Source organism: Triturus cristatus, chromosome 9 (assembly GCF_964204655.1).
Source record: "Triturus cristatus chromosome 9, aTriCri1.1, whole genome shotgun sequence".
In the NCBI taxonomy this organism is placed as follows: Eukaryota; Metazoa; Chordata; class Amphibia; order Caudata; family Salamandridae; genus Triturus; species Triturus cristatus.
In genome coordinates, this window is record NC_140592.1 from 240,594,296 (window position 1) to 240,613,783 (window position 19,488).

The window sequence follows — 19,488 nt, forward strand, 5'->3', positions numbered from 1 at the left end:
AATTCAGCCCAGCCTACCCAAGGAATGATATACCGCTACATAATCATATGCGTAGCATGTGAATCCAAGAAGGGATTCATGCTGCAAAACGAAATGATTGCTTACCAGTATAAGTACTTTTGCAGCCTGAAGAATTTTCTGGATTCACATGCTCCCCACCCGCATCCCTGGAAGTGGGGGAAAAAGCAAACAGGTGAGGAGAGAACTTCATGGAAGGCGAAATTACCGGGAAAAAAAAGAGAAGAAAAAATAATTAAAAAAGGAGAAAAAAGAAAGAAGAAAAAAAATCTGAAGATGGTGACCACGCACAGGAACTTCTAGGGTGCCATCTGATGTCACACAGGGGATGGACTTAACACCAAATGGTGGTCAAACTCCCACAAACAAAAAGAGACAGAAAAGAAAGACAAACGCGTTTCCGGACCCAACCACCAGATTGCGGAATAGATGCGCAGCATGTGAATCCAGAAAACTCTTCAGGCTGCAAAACTGCTCCTACTGGTAAGTAACCATTTCATTTACCAGAATAGAGATTACCTTTACCCCCTAGTACTGTTTTGAAGGGCTCCCATATGGTATCCTCCAAGATCGCCTGATTCTCATTAGAGGTAAAATATTCTTCTACAGTAGTGATAATTTCTTGTCTGAATATGCAGTCTGATAAGAGACGGTTGAAGCCTCCATCCCCTTAGGGCCTCTTTCTAGGACCTATATCTAAGGTGATGAACATTGAGCCTGATGTGCAATGGTGATAAGACCGGTCTTATCTCCATTGCACATCAGGCATCAATGTCTGACTTGAATACCAAAGGTGCAAATGTATTATTTTTTTTTTTTTTTTTTTTTTTTTTTAAATTTTTATTGAACAATAATTCGGTTACAAGCACGGGCCTACAACCACCAGGGCCGGCCGCTAGGTACAGAATGAAATATACATTTATCATGGCTGCAGTCAAGTCCCGGGGCGCAGCCCCGTAGTGGCTCCGGATAGTTCTAAAGGAACAGGAGACTTAAGTCCAACAGACACAAAAACTAAAAGAAAAACAAAAGGCGAGGCATAAGGGCAAACAGTGCGGGTCAGGCTTCCTCCGGGGAACTCCAGTGCAGACCATTAAGCAGCCGGCAAAAGGAAGGAGTACCGGGAGGCTGGGGACGGGGGGGGGGGGTCAAGGGAGATGAACGTCCATATGTAGTTATTCCAAAAGGTGCCAGGAACCATCAAGGGTCAGGGGGACATGGCGATATCGGTGTCCACCAGGGGGGGCGTACAGATACCCCCGCGATACGCATTCCATTGCCCCCAGATTCTACCCCATGCCCCCGGCTTACCACGGGCCACATACACAGTCTTCTCCCTGAACATACACCAGTCCATATTCTCCTTCCATACTGACACGGTGGGCGGCCGTTGGGCGCCCCAAAGCTGCGCTATATCTCTCTTGGCAATCATGTTCCCCAGGGCCGCCCACCGAGTCTGAGCCGCGCTGTAATCATTGGGCTCCCACACATTCAGGACACAGCGACGCACCTCCGGCAGCAGCACAACCCCAGTGACCTGTCCCATAACCATATGGACCCGGCGCCAGTAGTCCGCCACCTCGCGGCACTCCCACAGGATATGGAGAAAGGTGGCGCTGAGCCCACAACCCCGCTTACAGAGCCCGTCGTCGGAAAATCCCATCGAGACCAAGCGAGGACCCGTCACATACACCCGGTGAAGAATCTTGAGCTGTACCAACCGGAGACGGGCTGGAATGGCGACCTCCTTGGGGGACGACAGTGCAGACTGCCAGTCCTCGTCGTCCAATTCCACCCCGTCCCCCGTCCAAGCCTCCCGGAGGCGCACAAAGAGGTCAGTCCGATGATTAATCAGTTTTTTATAAGTTAAAGAAATAGTACTGTCAGGGACATGTCCGTCAAGTATGCGGTCCTCGAGGGGCGAGGAAACCGGGATCTTGGTCCCCTCCCCAAAGACCGAGAGCAGGGCGTGTCGAACCTGGGCATAGCGGAAGAACTCCCTGTCCGTAAGCTCGTATTCGGCCTGGAGCACCGCGAAAGTCTTAACCGTGCCCTTATGCCACAGGTCTCCCACTTTGCTGATACCAATCGTATCCCACTGGTCAAACCCCTTCGTAGTCCAGAGGCTGCCCAGGCGGTCGGAGGCAAACAAAGGAGTAGCACATGTTAGTCGCTCACTCCAGCCCGTGGCCGCAGTGGCAGCCCTCCAGGTCCGCACCGCAATCTTAGTAGGACCCGTAAGGGTCCGGCCAGCCGAGCGGGAGTAAAGTGCCCTGTTATAGTTCCCGCCGGGAAGCAGGAACTTGTCCATCTCATACGCCGGATTCAAGCCAGGCGCATACGTGGCATGGTTAATGGCCGCTAGCTGCGAGGCCCAATAGTACCTGCGAATATCAGGAAGCGCGATGCCCCCGTCGTACCAGGGGAGAGTAAGCTTAGCAAGAGCAATACGCGCCCGCCCGTCCCACACCAGTCTCCTCTGCAGGCTCTCCACCTCACGAAAGTAGGCCACTGGGATAACGTCGAAGGAGTTCTGGAGTGCATAGAGGAACCTGGGAAGGGACATCATTTTGAACAGCGCGGCCCGACCCAGCGGGGACAGGGGCAGCCTGCACCACCGGGCCGTGTCCTCTCGCAATCGCCGGAGTGGACGTAGGAGATTCTGCTCATAGCGAGCCACCGGGTCCAGCGAAACGTATATCCCCAGGTACTTAAAGCCGCTCAGAGATATTTGGATCGGAAGCCGAGGCGGCAGGAGAGGAGGACCACCAGAGATAGGATAGACGCAGGATTTAGACCAATTGATCGTGAGACCCGAATTGTTCCCAAAGGAAGTCAGGACGTCAAAGAGGACGTTGAGCGACTGCCGCGGTGAGGTGAGATACAGGAGAATATCGTCCGCATACAGCGAGACCCGATCTTCGAAGCCCGGGGCCCACCGGATCCCTCTAAGCGAGGGCTCCCAGCGGAGCCAAGCAGCGAGTGGCTCCAGGGCGAGAGCAAAGAGCAAAGGGGACAACGGGCACCCCTGCCTCGTGCCCCTGCCGAGGGCAAAGGGCCGAGAGACCCGCCCATTCACCACCACCTGAGCCATGGGTCCCGTGTAAAGAAGCTTCACCCAGCCAATAAATCCTTCCCCAAAGCCAAATTTAGCCAAGACAGCCCAGAGGAATGGCCACTCGATGGTGTCAAAAGCCATCGTGGCATCCAAAGAAACCAGCACGGCCGGTTCGGAGAGGAGCTCCGCCCTGGCCAGGGCGCCGTGAAGACGCCGCAAGTTAAGAGCGGTGTTGCGATGCGGGATGAAGCCGCATTGGTCCGGATGAATAAGATCGCACACGACGCTCAACAAACGATTGGCAAGGACTTTCGCCAGGATTTTAGGCTCTGCATTTAGCAGTGAAATAGGCCGGTAAGAAGTACAGCGGTCTCGCGGCTTGCCCTCCTTGGGGATCACGACTATCGTGGCCAAACGCTGGTCAGCCGGAAGGGAACCCGCCGCAAGAGACTCACGGAACATGCGACTGAGGAAGGGCGCAAGCTTATCAGGGCGCAATTTATATAGCTCAATGGGCAGACCGTTGGGACCCATAGCCTTGCCCGAGCGAAGGGAGCGGATCGCGGTCGCTATTTCATCCGCCGACAAGGGGGCGTCCAGCCGCTCACGGTCCTCAACGGACAGGCCGGGCAAGGCAATATCCCTCAGTAGAAGGCGAGAGTCGTCCTCATCTCTGTCAGTCACTGGGGAGTACACAGCCCGGAGGTGGTCGGCGAAACATTCCACAATCTCATCCGGCTCAGTCACACACACACCATCCGCAGCACGCAACTCTGGGACCACACGATTCACTCTCTCCTTTTTGTCCAGCCACGCAATCAACTTTCCCGCCTTGTCCCCGGCGTCGTACAGTCGACCCTGCTGCTCCCTATACATAGTTTTGGCCGCGTCAGTGACCAGGGACCTATATTCAAACTGTTTCAGGCTAAGGGCATGGAGCCCGTCCGGAGTGACATTCGCCTCCAAGGCCGACTCCAGCCCCGAGATGTCAGTCTCCAGCCTCACCACTGCCTCACTCTTGACCTTCTTAGCCACCACTATCTGGGAGAGGGCGTGTCCGCGGATCACGGTTTTAAAGGCTTCCCACAGGGACATTGCAGACGACACCGACCCCTCGTTATCAAGGAAGTATTGGTCCATAGCCTTAACCAGGCTGTCGCGAGTCGTAGGGTCTCGCAGGTACCATGGGTTAATGGGAGCGATCCGCCCTGCAGACCGCGACCCAGTGTCAAAAAGAAGCCACAGCGGCGAATGGTCGGAGATACCCCGCGCCAGGTGCCTGACCTCTCTAATCCGACCAGTCTGCGCCGCGGGCATAAGGAAGTAGTCTAACCTAGAGAGACTCCCATGCGCCCCCGAGTGAAAGGTGAACTGACATTTGGTCGGATGCATTAATCTCCAGCTATCCACCAGGCCGAAGGTCTCCAACATCCCACCCAGCCATGCCTGGGCAGCGGGGAGGGTCCTTGGTGGGTGACGATCCAGTTCACCCGAAACCACAGAATTAAAGTCCCCGCCCATGAGCAGGAGGCCGTCCGGAAGGTCAAGCAGCATTCGACCCAAGTCAGTGAAGGTGGAGTTCTGGAGGCCCGGGGGGACGTAGACTGAAACCAGGGTAAGGGGCTGCCCCTCCCACCTCCCAATCAGACACACATAGCGCCCTCTGTCATCCGAGACTATCTTAGTGATCTCCACCGGAAGGGAGGTTCGCAGGAGAATGCCCACCCCCCTGGAACCAGTTGTGAAGCCAGAATGGGCTACGAGGCGATATCCCCCCCTGTTCATTGCATGACAAACATTACCAACCAGATGCGTCTCCTGGAGAAACACCACATCAGGAGTCAAACGACGCAAATATTGCAGCACTACACCCCGCTTGATACGGTCCCCCAACCCATTGACGTTCCATGACATAAGCCTCAACCCGTCCCCCCCCATCCCCTCCAATAGATCAAGGGTCCCCCAGCCTGCAGCACAGTTCCCAGATGTGGACAAAAATCAATACCTCGCCCTGTAAACAAAAAACACACAACAAAACAACCCCTCCTCCCCCCCAACCCCACCCCAAGTCCAACTCCCCCCACCCTGCACCCCTGCGGGCCAAAAAACCCCCCCAACTTGCAGTGTGCCTGTCGCCCCACTAACCCCATTCTACGAAAAGACCCCGGAGGAGGAAAGGGACCCGTCCCCGCCCACCCCCCTCACAGGTCCTGGTGAAACACAATATACAAAAGAAGTAAGACCCAACTGAACAGTGCAAAACGGCAAAATCAAGGACCAAAAGTCATTCTAAAGGGGACCCGTCACCTGCGGTGCCCGCAGAGGGTCCGGGACGGCCACCTCCGTCCGGCAGCGAGTCCAGCCAGTCACTTGCGGCCACAGGAGAGTCAAAAAAGGCTGTCCGATCCCCATGTTCCACTCGGAGTTTTGCAGGGTAGAGCATCGAATACTTTAGGCCCAGCTCGCGGAGACGACGCTTCACCCCTTGGAATCCCATCCGCTGTTTCTGGACCAGTTGCGTGAAGTCCGGGTAAAAATTGATGGTCGAGTTCTCGTGACGAACCGGGCCGTGGGTCCGTGAGGCCTGCAGAATAGCGTCGCGGTCCCTGTAGTGGAATAGTTTGGCCACGATAGGCCTCGGGGGGGCCCCCGGCCGTGGCCGACCGCCCGGAACTCGATGGGCCCGCTCCACGGCAAAGAACTTACTTAGGCCAGCCGGGGACAACTGTTGCAGGATAAGTTCCTCGACCACGAGGTCAACCGGGCGGCCGTCGGAGGACTCCGGTACACCTATGACGCGGATGTTGTTGCGTCGGGCCCGTCCCTCGAAGTCCTCAAGCCGCCGGGCCATATGATCGTTGACCACCCTGATGTCTCCAAGCGCGGCCCGCAGATCCGACACCTCCGCACCGAGGGTGGAGGTCCGTGTATCGAGGGCCTGGACCCTCTCGTTTGTTTTGGAGAGGTCGGCCCGGATCAGGGTGACATCAATCGCGACGGTGTCGATCTTACGGGCCAGGGCCTCGTATTGCGTGGCGATGGTTTCCCTGATGCCAGCAATGGCGCCCATAATGTCCTGCAGGGAAAGTTCCGTAGAGACGTTCGTGCCTCCCCCTGCAGCGTCCGGGGGGAGGCCAGCAGCGCCAGGGGACCCTCTGCCCTGGGTGTAGCGGTCCATGTTGTTGCTCTGGACCGCTCCCCCGCGGAGGGAGGCCTTGGTCTTGCGCCCCTCGGGACCCCCTTTGCCCCCCATGTGAACACGGTCACTCAAGGGGACCTCCGACCAAGAGGTGCAAGGGCACCAGCAAGAAGACCTCAAAATGTCGGAATAGGGGGTCCGAGGCTATAGGCACTCTAGTGGCAGGTGGAGGAAAACCTCGTGCAGAGGCCCAGGAAGCACCTCTCCACCCCGAGCGCACCCGCCAGCTGGTCTCCTGAAGTCCAAAACCGAAACCGAAAGTGGTGGATCGGCAACTGGTACCGCGCTGAAGCCGCTGTTGTTCAATTGCAGCCCGGCCCCACGGGTCACCTTCACCCCGGTCACCTCCGTCGGGTGGGTCCCAAAAGTTCCGACGACGACAACTCAGGATTCCCAGGTCCGAGTTGATTTTTGAAAAGAGATATGTGCTCAGCTGGTCTTCATCTCCCAGATTCCATAAACCACATCAGGATATTCTCAGGATAAATTCCGAGGAGCAGAAAGGGTCCGGGGAGCCCTGTGCTCACGCGACCATCTTGGATGCGCGCTAGGCTCCTCCTCTGCAAATGTATTATTGACCAGGAAATAGTCTATTCGTGAGTGGATTCTGTGGACTTATGAGAAGTAGGTGTACACTTGATCTTCCTTATTCTTCACGCTATAGAGCAAAGGTCTTCAGATTCGTTTTAAACTTTTGGGAAAAGGCCCTTAAAGTCCCACGTTGTTAGAGGAATCTATCTAAAAAGCCATCCCAAACCAGTTTGCTTTTCATGTCTTCCTTGAGTTTTTGCCTCGGGTGGCCCGTTTATCGAGAAGATCCACCTTTGTGAGCACCTTGTTATGCAAGGTTTCCTCCGGATAGGCTTGGGTCACCAATGAAAAGCGGGTAGGTGAGGCAGCAATAAGCTCAGCGGGCTTTTCTGGACAGTATGCTTCAGTGTTATTCGCTCATCAGGTCACCCTTACTCAAAAAAGAAAACATATTTGTGCTCCTTAGTAGTTTCATAGGGAGAATTCAGGAATTGTAGTTTTCATTTCCAGGAGTTCTTTTCTGTCCTCCTCCCATAGTTTAAGGCTCCATCAAATTAAGTGATACACACCACAAGTGTCAACAGTCAAACTAAGGAGTCCTCATCCCATTCTTATTATTGCACTTTTATTCGCATAAGTGTTGTGGCCCCATGTATAGGTGAACCATTGATGGCTTTTTATGAAGTTGGGGCAGCCCTTGAATTTACCTGATGCTATGTCACAATTATGATGTTTACCTTTGTAAACATAATAATATCAGCTGTTGCCATCCACATGGTCACTGTGCATAAAGAGAGGCCACTAGTGGGACCTTTGCCCTTCCTCCAAGACCCGCTGGAGGTCAAATGCAGTAGGCGGAGTGGGGAGCTGTGTCCTTTCGCTCACTTTTTGGATGTATTTGGCTGTTGCAGACCTCCGGGATGTAACTCCCACTCCAGGAGCATGCAACCTACCAGTCCTGCATTGGTGGTCTTCTGGTGGGTGTGTTAGAGCCCCCCTCAGCCACCCTGTTGTGGGCCACGGGCTTCTCTTCAGGAATATTGCAGACGCAAGTGTTGTGTCCCCATGTTTAGGTGAGTTATTGATGGATTTATGAGGTAATGGCATCATTCTCTTCTCTCTGGCGGTGTGTCACAGTGATAGCATTTGTCTTATCGGCCGTTGTATAATATATGCTCCTGGATCCTAGAAAGGGGCATCTCCTGGACCCTCCGTGAGGCTCACTAGGGTTGAGGAGCTGCATGCAGGAGTGGGGAAGCATCACCCTCGCTCTCCTTCTGCTGAAGTATGTGACCGTTGAAGCCCTTCCGGGGATGTGTCTCCCACATCGTGGAGCCCATGGGCTACCGGTCTAAGCTCTGGCTGCCCTCTGGCAGGTTCGTTAGAGTTCTGCATCGCCATACTGGAGTGCGTGCTAGTCTTTCAAAGATATTGTGAGCATGGTGGTCAGGTAAATTTACAGTTCTTCTCCACGAGCCCTCGACAGCCCCCAGCCTGCCGTGTCCACAATAGCCCCCAGCCTGCCGTGCCCACAATCTTTGTTGTCAGAAGTCACTAAATCTCTGCATCAGTGATGGCGATATTCTTTTAAAAGAAAAAATGTTAGTACAGAAAAGTAGTGGTAAGTGTAGTTCAGGCAGTGGAGCTAATGGGCCTTCTACTAATCTACAGCTGACTAAGGTGGCTTTCACTGGGCACACACCAAAACACTGGGACACTGAAGACTTGTCTGTAGGTTAAAACCTGGATAAAAAGTATTAAGAGGTGAAGAAAGTGTTGGGGGGTGGAGCGGTCATCCATCAACATCCCCCAAATTAAGCAAACAAGGCAAGCATATTGGAAGATTTCATTTGTCACCTCAAAAGCTGTTTTCTCTCTATGCATTTTTTCCAAAGAATAATAATCGTTTTTTATAGATGCTTGAAGTTATTGTGTTTTTCTGGAGTTAATGTCATAATTAAATATTTATATACTTAAGGAACTCATTAGTGAGGACACTTTCAAGTCAAACCAGTTCTTCAAATGAAATAACAGACCTTCTTTTTATCAAAATGGCTGCTTAACTATCTCTTAGCATTCATCATAGCTAAAAGTCCATTGACTTAAGCTCAAAGTATACCCCATGCAAAAATATTTGACATGTTACTCGATGGAGACACACGTTTTGGTAATGAAATGCACCCTAATCTCGAGAGAATAAATAAAGTCTGACCCAACACCCGAGGTGAGCAGCTTTCATGCCAGGAGAACTTTGCCATTACAGAGTACAGCAGTGTGTTGAAGCACTCTACTTGCTGCCACATCCTCACGGGGTATACATCTTTACTACAAGAATGACTTCCTGTAGTAGAAACTCAGTAGGTGATATAGGCGAGTCCTTTCAAAACCCCTTCAAATGTGAAAACGAAGTTGACTCTTCCCTCTGCCTACCCAAAGGAACACCGCAGTTTGGACACTCTTGGAATTCTCTTAAACTAGGAGATGGAAATGTAAAAAAAAAAAAGTGGATGATTCCCATATGTCAGTGATTAGAAATTTGCTCTATTCCTTCTTTAATTCTGAACGATATTATGGATTTTTGTAATTTTCTCCAAAGTTTTCCCAGGATACTCATTTAAATCCATGTAGCCAGCAATTTGTTGACCAGCTGCAAAAAAGTGCATATACTTATCCAAGGGGTGTACAAACTATTCCATTATAAGAGTAAAAGATAGAGGACATATACATCATGGAAGACATTTATTTAGTAAAGCACAGGTATCCAAAGTGCTGAATATAGCAGAAACAAAATGTTCAGAAAACCAAGAAAATATAAACTAAAACAGGAAAGTGACAATCCCATACATGAGTAAATAATGCCAAACACATTGCAAACAAATTAGTTCTGCAGTCAGGCGCAATCAGGTTGAAAGAATAAAAGCAGGATGCAGCACAAGTTAGCCTTTTGACAGTGAAAAGAAATAACAAAGCAGAACATAAGGATTAAGAAAAGGTATACAGAGGAACCGAATGACATAAATGGGATAGTACCAAAGAATGAATACAGTTAAACACTAGAAAAAGAAAACTATTTTTTTTTTGGAATGAACAGTAAGCCAGTGAAGTTGTGCAAGGGAAGGGGAAATATGTGCCTTGTAAGTCGTAGAGAATAAGAGACTCGCACATTAATTTTTCAGTGTGGCGAAGTGCAACAATAATCTATTTAGGAACGAGAAAGGAGAACAATAATAGAGACAAGAAAGAGCAACAAATCATAGGGCTCACTCCATTGATGGATCTTAATTAGTATGCAAAGGACAAGAGATACTGCCTCTCTCAAAATGAGCTGTCTCGCTCTCTGGGTCTTTTAGAGCTACTGCACTGGACCTCATTCTTATTTTCACATTCTCCTTTTGAAAATACTTGTGAACACTCTTTACAATAAACAAGGATCCGCTGAAAGCCTGCCCCATTGGTTTTTACCAAGCATTCATAGGATGTAGCGGACACCTGATAAGTTAGGACTTTGTCTTAATTTTGAAAGCGTTTCTGCCATTTTCCTCCTCCGAGATGCAAAGGATAAAATGCTCCAATTTAGGCAGTTGTTATGGCACCTAATGGGTAAGGCAAACTTGGTATTTGGTTCCTCTCCATCTCTCTCTAATGTGTCATCATAAACTTCTTTGAAGGTAAGCCTGCCTGCCATCACCTGTTTGCAGCGTCTAAATTGTAAAAGTAGTGTTGAGGCCCAAAGTTTTGTTCAGAAGGTGACAGCTGGCTCTATCGGACATTTGGATCCGCATATCAGTACTGCATAGTCTTGATTCCACCTCATGAATCTTTAATTCACTACTAGACACTCCCTGCCTCTTTACCTCACCCTGGTAGGTACTTTCTCCTCCCAGCTTTACCCTTTGCCACTGTTTTTCAGTGTTTCTTTTCCTCCTTGTTTCCCTTTTCATGCTTTTCTTAGGCCTGTGTCAAAAGGCCCTGCACCTTAAGAGATGGCTGGAACATCCAGGCATATTTCTTATGTGTTGACACTGTGTTGTATGTGTTTCTTCTTCGACCGCCAATATTTGGAGTGCTGCAGGGCTTTGTATGTTACCTCTGTTGTTCAAAGACACCTAAAGTCATTGCTGTATGCTTTTGTCCAAAATCATGGCTACAAAAAGCCTTCAAAACAAAGCTTTCTGTCTGTTTGTTGAACAAGCATTAAACTCAGACTCTCTAGGATGTAGGTGCTTAGGAAAAGCCAAAATTTCTTCCAGGCCTTTGCACAGTGCGTTTTGCTTTCTAACTTTAAGCTAGACTTTTCAGGACACATTCTATTGATTAGTAAGGATTGATGAGTGCTGCCATCCTTTTTGCGGCAGCATAGTTGCCTGTTTATTATTGATAGTCATATATTTATGGCATCCAAACTACCGTGTATATGCGTAAGAAATAGTAATAATTGAAAGCACACTTTAAATACTATGTGTATCTCCATAGAATGGTGCCTTCTTTGTTATTAATGTGTGATACCTTTGTAATCCCGCAGAGAAATGAAGAAAGGCAATATTGGAGTTGTATTAGGAATGGCGGCCAAGAAGCTTCGTGATAGCATTGGTACAAAAGTAAATTTTGGATTGACTGGTCAAGATGGGGTGGTTCATCCCAGCCTGGAGGTACTTAGCTTGCATTGTCATCATCTGCAATATTTTATAAATATTTTACTTTGTATTGCAAGAGGCACTATCCTTTGTTATAGGATTATAAAACGAATGACGCATTGTTCCTTAAAATATGTGGGAGGCCCAAAAATGAGAATTGAGCAACTGGTATTACACTTACAATAAACAGCCACATACCAGTAATTCGCTCAGGGTTTTCGGTGCATTGTTTAAGGACATCAAGCCTACATGTTGAGAAGAAACCCTTATTTTGGGGGACAAATATAGCAAATTTCTTAAAACTGGGCTGAAAGGGTAGGGATCTTCTTAGATCCTGCCCTCTGCGTAGGGATATCATAAGTTTACAGAAAGAATAATATTGATTGGAAATTCAATTGGTATTTGAAAAAACATATATATTTTTATTATTAATCCCTGGAAGGTCACTTATTTAAAAGGATCTGGTGGTCCACACCAGCACAGTCGTAGTCAACATGTCATGGTGTAATCTTTATTGCTAGTCAGACATGCCAGAGTAATTCACTGAAAGCATTTCAACGAATTATATGGATACTGTGTCGGAATATCTCAGGGAAAGTATGGAGGAGTAAAAATAAAAAAATTATGAGTCTCAGTCATTAATGTTAATCTTAAACCCCTTGATGAATGTTAATTCCTATAACGTATAACATTGTATTCAATAATCATGCAAGCCAGTTGGGTAACATTCTCTACATGTCCTGCAAGTCTGCTGAAGTCTTGCAGACTGCTTAAAAGACTATTCCTTTGTAACTGTTAAAATACGTCTCTGTTAAAGGAGTCAAGGTTTGTTGATTATTGCACTCCAGTAAAATCACAAAGCAGCACATAAGGGCATTTTAAAAAGTGGGAGTCATAGTATAGTTGTGCACAAGAGAAGCCTAAAGATTGTGTTAGTGTTAACAACAAAATGTCTCTCAGGCATGCATGAACCATAAAATACCTCCAGTCTTCCAATGGTGAAGGCCTCGTGAGGCGAGGTATTCCGCAAACTCTTGACTCGAAAATGGAGGACCGTTGTCGGTCCTGGGTCGGTCCTCAGTTCATTCAGGAAACCATGAGTTGCTATCACACTCTAGCTGAGGTATGGTCTGGCCAGCAGTCATGGATTTCAGAATCCCAACTTCCGGGTACATTGAAAAATTGTCTGTTATCACCAGCATATGTTGGCCATCTAGTAGGCTTCCAAAATCAGCACTCGCTCTGTACCACGGAACAGGTGGAATAGATTCAGTAACCATGGGTGCAGGAGGCTCAGCCCGGCCAGCCGCTTGACACATTGAACATTGTCTCACAATGTGTCCCACCCGATCATCCATACCAGGGCTCTAACATCCGAGCCTGGATTTAGTTTTTAATACTCCTTGATGGGTCGAGTGAGCAAAATCAACCACATGTTGTTGCAAAGAAGCAGGAATTACCAGGTGAGGACCTCTCAGTAAGCACCCTTCAGGAGAAGCAGCAAGTACATGCCAGACATTATGTAAAGACGACAGTGTCAACCGTGCATCATCAGTCTGATGATAGGCACTGTGGGTGAGGGTGTGCCAATTCTCAGACTTCGCCGCTGATATTGCTAATTGAAGACAGTCATCCGATCGGATAGCATCTATAATGTCCTCCACATCTTCGGCGTCTGATTCTTCACCAACCGTGGTGGGTCTTGCATGCCTGGAGAGGTAATCAACTAGATTTTGAGACCCTGGACGGTACACAACTGTGAAACTGTATTCTTGTTACTGAAGGATCCATTTCTCGATCCTAGAAGGTGGTGTTGACTAGGACCCTGTGAACAAAGGTATCAAAGGTTTGTGGTCCGTGCAAACTGTGAAGCGTTGGCCATAAAGATAAAGGGAAAAATGGCAACACCCCCAATGGGCTGCGATAGCCTTTCTCGATATGAGAATATCACTGCTCAGTATCTGAGCGTGACTAGTATATGCCACCGGAGCCCATTTGCCATCATCCTGTTTTTGAGAGAGCACTGCCCCCAGGCCGGTAGGACTGGTGTCCACAAAGCACTCCAATTCACGGCGAGGGTCAAAATAAGCGGACGTGGTTTATACTGAAAAAGTTTGCTTTGTTGCTTGAAAAGCTTCCTCTAGGGCGGGCCCCCATCTCCAAACTGCATTTGCTTTGGTCAGATCCCGAAGTGGGGCTATGAGTGGTCAAGTTTTTAATAAATCGGCCACAGTACGTGACCATCCTCAAAAGTTGCGGATGCCAGTAACACTGGTTGACACCGGGGCTGATTGTACAGAATTTTTGCAGGATCAGGAATGACCCATTTAAAAAAAACAGTATCCAAAGAAAGCTGGCTTAGGAGGATCCGCTCATAGTCAGGATTCACAAGTGGCTCAAAATGCATGGTGAGGGCTTGTTCCTGGGTAGCGTATGTAAACAGTGGGCCAGGCTGCACCCCAGACTTCCCCAGCTTATGAATGGGGGCACCCCCTAAATGTAAGAGCATTGGGCGACGTGTTTCATTTTCTAAGGCCACTGCTGCAAAATAGTTTTTCAGTCTCTTCACCTAGTCTTTCCACCATGCTGCCTGTGCAGATGGGGGGGCCTCCACCACAAAAGGCCTAAGGGCTAGTACTGAAGCAACTCCTGGCCAAACCAGGCCCCCAAGTGTGCAGGGAGAATATGATGTAGAAAACGTTGTCCGTGGATATAGTGCATGCATAAATAATTGAGCCAACACTGTACTTTCGTTTTATAATCACGAGGTCCAGGTCTTTTATTCTCTTTCCCATACACGTCATGGCCCATACCATTTTGGTCATGCATGACAGGGTTACTCCTCATGCTCCACTCGCCTAAATTACTTAGTGGGATGTTTCCATCCCCATCACAACAGTTGGTGCAGCTTGTTTGTTTGGAGGCAGCTGCCTGTTCACAGGCTCCCTCTCTCAAACTGCCTGCATGCCCGCCGCCCTCCCGTCACATGCCCAACTATTGGCCTGGCATCCTCCTCCGCGATGAACCCTTTTTCGGCCCCACTCCTCCTGTCTCCATACAGACACAGCACTCCGCTATATGGGCCTCCAGGAAGCATTAACAAGTACCCCCTCTAAAAGCACAGCTTTGCATGCAGCCCTAAGATGTGAGCTGCAAGGACTGAGGAGGAAGAGCTTGTTCTGCAGGGTGTTGGGCTCGTTCCACTTGTATCTGTTACTACAAACCATATCCAGGTGCGCCGTGCATACCAGTCAGCAGATTACCCACAGGGAAGGTGGCAACACCATACAACTCAGAAAAGCAAATAAGTGGAACAATAATGAACCTGTACCACTTGCCCATTTCAGGGTGTGGTGCCAAAGATCACAACTGCTAAACCTATTGGCGCAAAGAGAAGTGACTGTGGCATGGCTCTCTTGAGCTCTTTTTCAAAGTTGGAATTTCGCATACAAAATCTCCATAGTGTGTTGTAAACAATCGGAGCCAATTAAGAGATGCAGAGCATCTAAAACGGGTTCAATCACACAGGGTATTCCGAACACCACAGGCACTATTATTAAAAAACAGGCACAGAAGTCCCTGGAAAATCGTCTTGCATGGCTTAGCGACAAAAATATAGAAGCTCAGACTAATGACTCCTGGATTGAGTAGTTCTTTTTAAAACATAAATTTGGCATGGATATTCAGTTGAAATCGGGGTGATATAAGCCAGCCAGTGTGCCTCCGGAAATTCCCATCACACCTAGTATCCTCCAAGAAGTACTAACAGGAGTATCCTCCGCTGTGGCGGAAAATAATCTTGACTATTCAGAGAGGAGCGAGCCAGACAGAACTGTCCTCAACAATTGATCTCTCTCCACCCCAAGTAATCATTACATCGCCCTTCAATAGCTTTATGTATCTACAACAGTATGACAAATCTACTGAAACTGTGGCACACGTGCACTAATAAAATGACCCAGAAAAACCAGATGTATGCTTTGCAAACGGGAAAGCTTCCACCCCACGGGCTACAAAGAGTCCCTCACGAAGGGGCCAACTAGCTTCCTATTGGGCGCCAAAATGTTGGAAATAATTGAACAATCCATTGCAGACCAAAGTCCAGGACCAAACACTAAGAGAACACACAGAGAATATGACAGTCAACTTATAATAGCCTCATGTCAATGAACTAAACCTTGCTAGCGGCAACTAATGCGCTTACATGGCAATCACACAAACTCGAACTACAAGTTGACCTATCCTGTCTCTGGCTAACACAATATCTAACATTGACTCAAAAATTATCAAGGAACATTTGTCAGAATGGAAAGAACTGCCTACGGCCACTCTCCTTGGGAAAATAGGAGGAATTAATTCCACCTCGATCTCCAACTCACCAATAATGAATGAAGCCCCCAAAGACAACACCGACCCTCCTTTGTCTAAAGACTACTCCCAAAAGGGTTGGAAGACAGTGATCCTGTTGGGAGAAGGACATGGTCACCTTATCAGACTTGGTCCATCGTACCACGCAGCCTTTTACCAACCATCTTCCCCCTTCTTCATAGACTATTCAGCTGCATTTGACTTTGTGGAAAGGAATACACTATGTTTCGAACTGGCCCAACGAGGGATTCCCACTAGTCTTTTGAAGGCAATTATTTTCTAGTAATCCATTACATGGGTATGTATTAATGTTGGCAGTGGGAACATAGCAACATCTGAAAAATACCCACAAACCGTGGTGTGCAGCAGAGCTCCATAATAGCACCTATTTTGTTCGATCTCTACACAGCTGACTTGGGCCAAGATATACCCAATGCTAAAACAGTACCCCCATGGATCAATAGCATACTTCACTACGCAGGCGATCTGTTCATCCCTGACCACACGAATTGGAATGCAGCGATCACTTGATCAGCTGAATCTATACAACGCTTGTAACAAGCTTACTGTTAATGTCGGGAATACAGAGGTTGTGGTATTTGGTAAATACAAACACAAATCTAAACAGATCTGGAGACTAGGCAAACTGAAGATTAATAACACCTCAAAATACCATTATCAGGGAGTCTGGTTCACAGAGAACAGCAAGGTTAATACCCATCTTCAGTATCTTATAGAAAAAAGAAATCATCCGCAGTCTTATTCGGGCTGTGCAAATTATACACACACTTACGCAGTCCATTTGTTGATACAATAATAAGAGTTATCTGAGCAAAATTACTAACCACAGTTTCATACAGGCACCAAACTTATCCAGGGAGACTGTCGGTTGCACTTGACTAGGTACAGTGTACCGCCTATAGGCTTGTTTTCAACCTACCAAAGTATACTAGGCAGTCACTGTTACAAGTTTGAACTGACAAGACCAGGCCTAGAATGCATGGTGTATTTCATCAAATATTATTATTCACTCGCCACTCCTGACCCTGGAAGCTTACACCAGGTATTACTGGACGTATATAAGCCCTGAAATAATCCCTGGACAGCATCTGTAGCCACTGCAGCTCAGAGACCGCAATCCTACCGCCCTGGCAATAAAATCAATTCTGAAAAAACAGGTACTGACCACTTCTCAAAAAATAAATAGAGACCATCCCGGATGCTCCTTATGCAAACTTAATTGCAAACAGTTACGAAATAACCAAGACGCAGCCCTATCTAAACCAGTCCCTAAACAGAGCAACTAGACGTTTATGTCCCAGATTAATGACCGTCTTGAGTCTAGAATATAGGGCCAACCTGGCAAATCTGGACTGCAGACAGAGCTGCATGTTCTGTGGCTGTAGGTGAGAATCAATGCGCTGTTTATGTTGTCCAGCATTTTTAACTACACATCGCATTGTAGGGAGACCAATGTTTTAATCTCTGGTATCTCTATGTGTAGGGAAGCTTGAGCCTAATGTTTAACCACTCACAGTACGATAGATCTCCCACGGATTGGTACAGTTATAAACATTTTGCACATTGCCATAAATAAGTCTTCTCAGTGCAAAAGGGGGACCATTCATAAACTTTGTGCTATTCAGTTATAAAAATCAAGGTTTTATCTTTTATTATTAGACGCTTTTAAAAGTACTTGGTCGCCATTTATTTTTGTGAGTTTATATGGCGTATTTTGTATACTGTATATTTTACCAATTTTTATTAATACAATAGTGGCACAATAAATGATTGACCAAAAAACATCCCATTTTAAATTGTAGATGGTACGTAATAGGCAATCAGAGCAGAGACTGTAGAATATAGGGTGATTTGGACATTTTGTTCTTGTCCCAGCTACAGGACAGACTGCCTAGTAGATGACACTGTTCAAGGACCATCGGGTTGATTAAGGAGGCCAATCAAAGCCGCATTCCTTCCTGTACAGAGCCATCCGTTCTATACGCCCAAATGTATCCACTGCAACCCTTGGGGCCGGGCTAAATAAACAGGGTGAGGTCGCTCATGGCTTCTCCCCAGAACCAGCACGCAGTGTGCGTGTCACATTCTTTACGTGATCAGTTGAGACCTAGCTGGCCTAACCCTCTACACTGCCTTCCATTCGAGCGAGCACCAACACATCGACAACAGCAAAAACTGATTCCCTTGATTTCAGTAAAGTCATCTGGTATTGAGCAGTCTGAGCTTTGTTTTCTGACTTATCAAAATATAGTGTGATACTAAACGAAACATAAGGATTTTGCAGATACAACCAGAGTTGCTATTTTGTTACCCTTGGTGAGAAAACACTGCCAAGCTTACCACAGCAGCATGGATTTCAGTGTAGATGTAAATAAACACTCCAATTTGGGCTTACATTTCAAGCATTCAGCTGTCCTTCATTATTGTTGAGTGACAGTTCTTCAAATGATGAATTTTTGCCTCTAATGACACACAGAGATTTTGGAAGTGTCTTATAGTGTATAATGTTGGAGCATTTGAATAGTGCTTGATGCCTGTGACGAGCTTGTGAAGCCTTCCTGGTTTTCATTGGGTCGTGGACACTGCTCAAAACTGTGTGGTTGAAAGGGTGAAGGGTATAGCTTGTCTGATGTGGACGATGCTTAAACAACACTGTTAAAAAAGACTGCCCAAACATAGTGCAGTGTGTTCTGCAGCACAGTTCTCGCGATATGATGGTCGAGGTTATGAGAGTAGGTGAAGTCACGCGTAAGTACTTACTAGTTTCTATTCATCACAGCCTGCACGTTTTAGTTACAATCAGGAGACAATTGGTGCCTTTAATACTTTCAGGAATAGGAGGTGATTATTAATACTCTTTATTCAAGAGGGTTCCAGAGTTTGTCTTTCTGGAGAAGGAGGCTATTTGAATAGAGGGCCTAACAATGGACCACCCATGAGCACAGAGATCTAGTTTGGGAATACATGCGGTCAAGACTTCCTTCAAGAAGTTAGTCGCTCCACCATGAATGTATTCTCATTTTCTAATTGTCTGTTACTACACCGAGTGTGCATACATTTATTTATTCACTCAGTTGTAGAAAAACACTTTTGATGTTCCGACGAAGCAGCCTTTATTTCTGGAAGGAGCGGGTGCTTCAAAAATGTCTTCAAAGGTTTAAGATTAATAGTTTAGGTTTTCCTCTTCTGGCCCCCCCCCACCATTCCTATTGTATGTCTTCTCTTCCATTTACTCCTGAAAATATGAGAATCAACCTTTGTCCATTTAGCCACTTTGTGACTCCCATTTATATGTTCATCGGACTGTACTTACTAATTTTGACATTAAGAGCAGGACATAGGATACTTAGCGAAGATCTAGTCAACCTGGGTACTCCTGGAGCTGGTAAGACAGTGGACATACTGCATAACACCCATATTCTCAAGGGCTTTCCTAATCTGGGTACCTTTGATTAAGGTACCCATAGCCACACAAGAACAAAAGATATGAGTTCAGTGGTCAATGTTGAACGACGCGTAACTCTGTAGCCAGTGAAGGACCATGAGCAGATGTAGAGCTTTGTCCCCCTGATGTAAATAAAGCCACTTGGGAGTGTAGGGAATAAAACGGTCAAGTCACTAAATTTAGTAGCAGGTGTGACCCATCCTGTTATTCTAGT

At 47.4% G+C, this 19,488-nt stretch overlaps 1 protein-coding gene across 1 annotated transcript in view; it reads left to right on the forward strand.

Annotated features, from left to right (window-relative positions):
* Positions 1 to 19,488, forward strand: part of ACAD9 (acyl-CoA dehydrogenase family member 9) — a 344,154-nt gene that overhangs the window by 295,152 nt on the left and 29,514 nt on the right. Inside the window, exon 14 of the mRNA XM_085624840.1 lies at positions 11,329 to 11,455. Coding sequence (XP_085480966.1) covers positions 11,329 to 11,455 — 127 coding nt within the window. The remainder of the gene's footprint in view (positions 1 to 11,328; positions 11,456 to 19,488) is intronic.